Source organism: Aricia agestis, chromosome 9 (genome assembly GCF_905147365.1).
Source record: "Aricia agestis chromosome 9, ilAriAges1.1, whole genome shotgun sequence".
Classification (NCBI taxonomy): domain Eukaryota; kingdom Metazoa; phylum Arthropoda; class Insecta; order Lepidoptera; family Lycaenidae; genus Aricia; species Aricia agestis.
The window spans coordinates 18,298,687-18,306,399 of record NC_056414.1 but is presented as its reverse complement, the minus strand read 5'-3'; the positions used below and the strand labels follow the sequence as shown (position 1 = coordinate 18,306,399).

The following is a 7,713-nucleotide window of genomic DNA, read 5'->3' as shown; positions in this document are numbered from 1 at the left end:
AGTTCGTAATTGTAGATAGCATAATAATGAATATTACTGTGTTTGTGTGACAATAATCAATAATATAAGTCCACATAGACAGCAGCGGGTCGCGCGTCGCTATGCGGGGTAACGGGCGCGCCATGTACGGCCGTGGCGCTGACCGCCTAGCCTCATATGTAACAGCTATGCGATCGTAGAGCTATCGGCTCAACAGACATACAGTCCAATAATAATTAATAGTAATATATTTCTGTCTAAATTTACACAGTAGGTAGAAACAATAGAAAGAGGACTGAATATGTCTGTGATGAGCTGCACGTAAGCTACAGCTCCGATATTTAAGACATATTATTATAATCCCTCTCAATAAAGCTACGAAATACCGTATTCAGAGCTTTATAAACTCATAATTGAAAGCTACAAAGTTATAATAAAAATACAGCAATAATCTTCAGTATATCAACATTCCTTTCCACGTTATTGATTTCCTAATTTTGTTTATTATTATAGTTACTCATGATATTAGCTTCCAAAGTAATACCAATTAATTAAAATTGAAGCGTACTTTCAGCATCTCTCTAGTATTTACAACAACGTTTACTTGAAACACACGACAATTATAGAGACACAAGGCAATTTCATTAACTACATATTCCCCGTTTGAATTTTTCTACATTAATTTTGAACTAAGATAAATAAAAAAATAGGACTATTACATGCGAACTCGGTAACGCGTCAAATGTGTGGTCTACTGTTCGCTAAGATTTAGTAAACTATCTATACTAGTTAATATTATAAATGCGAAAGTGTGTCTGTCTGTTACCTCTTCACGCTCAAACCGCTAAACTAATTTTACTGAAATTTGGCATGACATACTTTGAGTCCCGGGAAAGGATATATAGAATACTTTTTATCCCGGAAAAATGTACGGTTCCCGCGCGATAAACTAATTTTGGCGCAACGGAGTTGCGAGCATCAACTGGCGCAAATATAAAATAAGTGTACCTAGACGTAAAATGTTTACTATGAGGTCAATTTAAATTTTAAATGAAGATTATGCTCGCTTATGTAATAATTAAGTTTAGAATGTAATTTACAAAATATGTAACAAACAGTTACCTACCAACCGCTACGTAATTTAACAGTACCGAAACCGTACTTTTGAAAGGTCTCTATTATAATGTGTATTCTAGTTCCAATCATTTGAAATATGCAACGTTTAATCTGTCTTCTCGAGTATAATGTTACGGGCCTTAGGGCTGGTAGATGACGGTTCCTCAAGAGAAACCTCCACTCTCCACTCAAAAGTAATATCGTTTGATGGAAAGTGCCCTAAGTGTGTTTTGATTGCGACCTGCACTCAATAGTGACTTAGGCCTTAGCTGCAGTGAGTATGCGAACAATTTTCCGAGTATATAGTACTACAACGAGTGGTTTCACCACTGAATGAAATGTATAAAACCATTAGGTACAATTAAATAAGGTCAACTAGAATGCTAGCACTGAACTCTACCATTTTAAAATTCCCCCATCGGAGAAAATTCAGAGCGCTGAAAATTCAACCCACCGCTACAGCCGAGCTGAAAATGGAACAAACGAAAATCTAACGGTCAAATACATAACGTCCTCTTTTTTATGGACGGGTTTAATTTCCTGTTATTAATTACGATTTTAGCATCGATACGACGCGACAAGACGTCCCGAGTAGCAAACAATATAGCCTAAATTGGAAGTCATACTCGTACTAACTTTATATCGGTATGTGCCGTATTCTTTTAGTGACCCATAGAGAAAAATAAACTTACTTCGGGTAGTGACCAAAACTCGCACTCAGCAGACAGTAGCACGTGTTGCTGCCACATTACGACACGATAATAATTAGGTATGCGGCGAGCAGATGCGATAAGATATGGCGATTTATAGGTGTCGGCGGTGTTGCACGCGCCCGGCGAAATATTACAGCTACCCGCTAATTAGGTAATTACATCATTCATATTTTTATTACATACAAGCCAGTCAATATTTTCAACGATGTCCGGGCCCGCAACTAAACGAGACGACGATCTCCGTTCAGTTGCGGGCCCACGTTGGATGCGGGTAGCAGCAGATCGGCCATCTTGGCGTTCATTGAAAGAGGCCTATGTCAGCAGTGGACGAATATAGGCTGATTTGATTGATTGATTGAATATTTTCAACAATACACTATATTATGCCTTTTAACGAATTAATGTGTCATGTAATGTATCATATAATAATATTATGTAGAATGTACCGTACAAACATAATATATTAGGTATACGTTTCTCCTTAATTTTTGCAAGATATATAAGTAATTCCTTATTAGCAATTCAAAAGGGTAACACTATTGCCTACGCACTCCTACTTTAAGTCATTATTTGCCTAAGTGCACAAAAACTGGAACACTGTAGGTCTAACGAGCGCGCGTGTAGCGCCGACCGTCTACTGCCTCATGTTACAGAACTAGGCGCAGGAAAAAATTGTACCGAGTCTTAGTTCATCCAATTAGTGGTAATAAAACCTAGAAGTTTCCGAGCTAGACTTGCCCTGTTTTAGTTTCGTGTTCCTCGACACTAAATAAAAGTATTTTAGTTCTAACTTTGCCACCCAAGACTCCTTTAAATACTTTAGATCTTGTTGCTTATTTTAACTTCCTTTTCCTTTCCTTCCTCAAAAACATCAATTGCAGCGCTATGTAGATAACAATTTTAATCTGTATAATATTATATTGTAGCGGTCCGCGGTACCCACAATTCGCCTAACAATCCTGCATCGCGCTATCGAAGTTTCGGAGAACGGCAAGATATATACAACGTCTGAGATGACGTCAGTGGGCTTCGGCCTGACCGAGCATGCTATCTCGCTCGGTCGGAAGATCTTCCTTTTCGGCCGCCACGAACAACGTTAAATTGGTGACCACCGACAAGAACACGCATCCTTCTGGACATCAATCATCATCAACACTCCCCGCCCCTCCGCACCACGTCAGCAGACATCAAGCATAACCGGGTCGCCTCGACCATAAGCCGCGTTGGAGGTCCGCGCCGGTCGAACCCGTGTCTGGCTTGAACGGGGCAGCCATAGGCTACAACGACCGGTCAACAAGCAGAGCACGGGGTCCCTCTCCTGGTCATTGCACGCGTAGCTTCGGCCCACACCTGACAACACAAGCGCATCGAAGAATACCACAGGTCTTCGGGGGGGAGTGATGTGGCGGTCCGCGGTACCCACAATTCGCCTAACAATCCTGCATCGCGCTATCGAAGTTTCGGAGAACGGCAAGATATATACAACGTCTGAGATGACGTCAGTGGGCTTCGGCCTGACCGAGCATGCTATCTCGCTCGGTCGGAAGATCTTCCTTTTCGGCCGCCACTAACAACGTTAAATATTATAACATACAATAATTCCGGTGATAAAACTTCGAAGCTTAAATGATTCACAACCTCATTTACCTATTTCGCTTTCTGGGTCAAAAAACCATATACCATAATATTTTTTCCAACTGATTACAATAATATGATAGCACTACTATTTTGATAGAGCATTTATAAGCAAGGTAATAAGTCAAAGATCCTACTTACTACTAGCTACAATGTGTGGGCCACACGTGGGCCCCGGATGAGTCAGGGCCGAGCGTCGCGTGTGACTGACATAGGTGGTGTAGACTGTAGACTGTGGTGTATAACGGACGGGCATTGATGCCGCCACCTGCTATGACCGACCTACATTGTCTACTTGAACTCCACAGTTTCCGTGACCGCTCTAGAAGCTCTACTAATGTTATTAATCGACATCCATAATTGGAGGGATGAGGGCTGTGGCCTGTGCTCAATCCATCCAAAATTTTATTAAAATTATTATTATGACCAGAAAGGTAACCTACGAAACCAATTTGGATAAACGGGGACTATGCAAAAATTAGACTCTATTTTAAATACCTTGTGTGTATAAGAGGTAGGCATAGGCAATGATAGGCAGCATACGTGCATACTAATTATGAATGAACCTCGGTAAGTTTAGAAACTATTGATTCTGCTTAATTCGTCATTCATGACCAATTACACTAAAGCAAGTCTTAATCTTAGTTCGCATCTAAGTTTATAATATAATTAATAATAATCTCTATGTGGTCGGCATAAAGATCTTGCCAGAGGTAAAGTAAACAAGAAAGCTGTAATAGTGTACATTGTACACCATGCACGACCTCTGCGCCCCGCCCACGCGGACACAACACCTCACACCAAGGCCGTCGACACTTTTCTTTTCAACGCATCTCTCATGCGCTTGACACTCACATACGCTTAGCAGTTACGCAAACCCGTACTTTACGTAGAGGTCCGCAACCTTTGGCTTAAATCAGCCAAAGCCATCTCGTGTCAATGTCTTGATGAACTAATCTGTCGCAACTCGCAAACGGTCATTGTTAGGGCACATGAATGAATTCCTCCTTGGGTTTTCAGTTTAGGAAGGAAAGTTCGCAGGCACAGAGCACACGGAGCTACTAGCTGTGTAATTATTAATTTTATACGTGGGAGAGCCATGCTTCGGCACGAATGGGCCGGCTCGACCGGATAAATACCACGTTCTCACAGAAAACCGGCGTGAAACAGCGCTTGCGCTGTGTTTCGCCAAGTGAGTGAGTTTACCGGAGGCCCAATCCCCTACCCTATTCCCTTTCCTACCCTCCCCTATTCCCTTCCCTTCCCTACCCTCCCCTATTACCCTATTCCCTCTTAAAAGGCCGGCAACGCACATGCAGCTCTTCTGATGCTGCGAGTGTCCATGGGCGACGGAAGTTGCTTTCCATCAGGTGACCCGTTTGCTCGTTTGCCCCCTTATTTCATTAAAAAAAAATTAGCAGCAGTGTTAGGTGCAGCCTGCAGGTGAATCTCGCGCCCCGCGCCCCGCGCACCGCACCCCGCGCCCGCGTCGTCTAACGAGCCGCATGCTAATACACCGCCCACAACTTACGTCGGGTGTGCTGAACAGTTTTCCAATTATCACAATAATTATTATGTCGAATATGCCTATGTATAATATACCATTATGTCGAATCTAGGGAACAAAATCAAGTAAACTTGGCCCTCAAGAACATTTAGTCTAGACGATGAGTCGAGAGAGACTATGATTAAAGACTTTCATCTGATATTCTAATTAATTTATCAAAATTCAAACCTAAGGAGCACCTAAGCTTCGAGCTTCACATGCGACACACAGGCATCTCCATCTGGTAATAGCAATTGATCATATTTTATTTGAAATCAGTTCAAATAACGATAAATTAAACCTTAAATATGCTGTAGCCTGTAACTTTTATTACTGAATATTCTACGAATAATAAAAACTAAGGAAAAGTAACTCCGTCATAAAACATGCTCCACAATACTTGTCATAAAAGTGTACCTTAGGTACACATTTCAATACATTTGCAATATTTCGGTGACCTTGAGCGGTACTAGGCTGACGTTACATGACAGATCCAAGGGAACCGAATTTAAAACAGTAATAGTATGTGAGTTACGATTCCTTAGTTTTTATTATTCGTAGTGAATATCAAAGGTTAAGGATTAAGGATTAAGTTCGAGATAAGTACTTAAGTAACATAATATGTTACTTAAGTACTAAATAATTGACATCTATTGTCTGTTTAATTTTACGATAAATAAATAGTTTCTGATAACCTAACAATTCACTTAGTTATATACCCCTGTCTAACAAAATACAATTAATTATTGTACATTTTACAAGAGCGACGAGTCTGCACTCTGTTTTCTTTTCTCCTTTTTCATATTCAAGCATTGGAAAGAAACAAATTTTAAATTCAAATTTTATTTGTTCGAAAAACATGGTCTCGTCCCGGGGTCAAACTAGTTTTTTTAATCATTCTATTTTTACGTTATAATAGTACGATATGATAAACGATGATATCACTATGACTAATAGACTATTATATTGTATACAACAATTAACAACCGTCGTGTTTACAGCCCGACATAAAGATTTGAAGCGTCAGCGAAAACCGAAGACCGAGAGACGAAATATTAGATCACGTATGTGAGAGGATAATATGGAGGAGCAGATAGGTAGAGACGGCTCTTAATCGATTGAAAGTTGGTATTACGTAATAATAGATTAGATTCTAAACGATTTCGCTGTTGTAATTAAATCAGTAGTAGTCGTACAAACAGTGCACATGAACACCAATTATTGAATCGAAGTTAGTTCAGGTTGGTTAATACCAACCTGAACTAACTTTGATTACTTTACTTAATAGTAAAGATATTGCAGACTCACGTAAACACTTCCACATTAATGTCGAGCACAACAATTCGGTGAGAGCCTCTCGACCCGGAGGTCGGCGACAAACCTGACGGCAGAACAACAATGTTGATAACCCCGTTTGGACGAAAGTTGATAACTGGTCGGAGATCGCAGAGAAAATGTTTACGATTTAAAGCATTAAATATTTTAAAAGGGTCATAGGCAGGGTCATAGTTTGTTTTTAAGGCTAGTGCAGTAAGTGTTACGCCCGCGCACCTGCCAGAAACGGTAACGTACACACAGCTGCTCACACTACGGCCATTGGAGCTATTCCTTATACCGACGTGGTATGAAGATCTTCTACTATTCACTACTGCGACCGAACTATGCAGTTACATCGTGTGTCAGGACATATTTTACGGAGCTGATAATTTTTTAATTTGATGAGGGAGTAAAACTACCATAATCTCGCAGAAGTTTATTATGTCTGCAGCAGCAGCGCGACGCCGGCGAGCGTCCACTTGGCGGGCTTGTCCTTGGTCTTGAGGTTGAAGGTCCACACGAAGGTGGGCCCGCGCGTGCGCGTCTTGTACACCGGGCACTCGTACATGTTGCGCAGCTCCTGTTTGTCCTGCGTGATGGCCTAACAAGATAAAAGGCTGAAATGAGTACTCAGTAAAATAACATTTTTCGATATTTTCGACAGCGAAGTTATAAGTATAATATGTACGTATTTAATATAACGCTAGATTTAATATAGACCTTAAAACGAATCGTTATTTAGCGCTTTAGTAGTCGGCTGATTCGTGGCTGCTTCCAGACGTATCGGCTGCAAGCTTTGGTTTAATTTTCTTTGTTGCTTGATTAACCGAGCGACGGCTTAGCGACTGACCCTAACGTTGATGACGGGCATGGGCGGGAAGAGGTCCTTGAGTCGGGAGTCCATGATGATGCCGGCGGGCACGTCCCAGCGCGCGCCCTCCAGCTGCAGCCCGTGCACGTACGCGCCGTCCCGCGCCGCGCCGCGCAGGTCCGCGATACTGAAATACAACCGTGGAGTTACTACTCCGATCTTCACACCTTCAAGAAAAGGGGTTACTTCTCGCGCAGCGGTAATTACTTTAGGATCCATCTACCCGACTAGTAAAGTTCCTGACGTATCAAGAATTTTTTTGTGGATATTATCGTGACGTGTCCATTTAATATTCAGGGGAGGAAGTATAGTAATGTAAAAACATTCAATTACATTTCATACAATTTACGGACGCTTCTAAAGTATTAAGAGCTTAATACTAGTAATGGGAATTAATGCTATTTTCTATTAATTTCATTAACATGCTAATTTTGATATCTTAGCATGTTACGTGCTATTACTTTGCTATTTGCTAAAATCGCAACATCCTGAATTCACGGTTCGCATCGCACAGCTCGCGTCGAGTATTATTTCGC

General features: G+C 41.2%; 1 protein-coding gene across 1 annotated transcript in view; it reads right to left on the bottom strand.

Annotated features, from left to right (window-relative positions):
- Positions 1-6,729: 6,729 nt before the first annotated feature.
- LOC121730729 (dynein beta chain, ciliary) overlaps positions 6,730-7,713 on the bottom strand; it is a 42,169-nt gene continuing 41,185 nt past the window's right edge. The window contains exons 67-68 of the mRNA XM_042119869.1: positions 7,157-7,304; positions 6,730-6,907 (exon numbers count right to left, since the gene is read on the bottom strand). Coding sequence (XP_041975803.1) covers positions 6,746-6,907; positions 7,157-7,304 — 310 coding nt within the window. The 3' untranslated portion in view covers positions 6,730-6,745. The remainder of the gene's footprint in view (positions 6,908-7,156; positions 7,305-7,713) is intronic.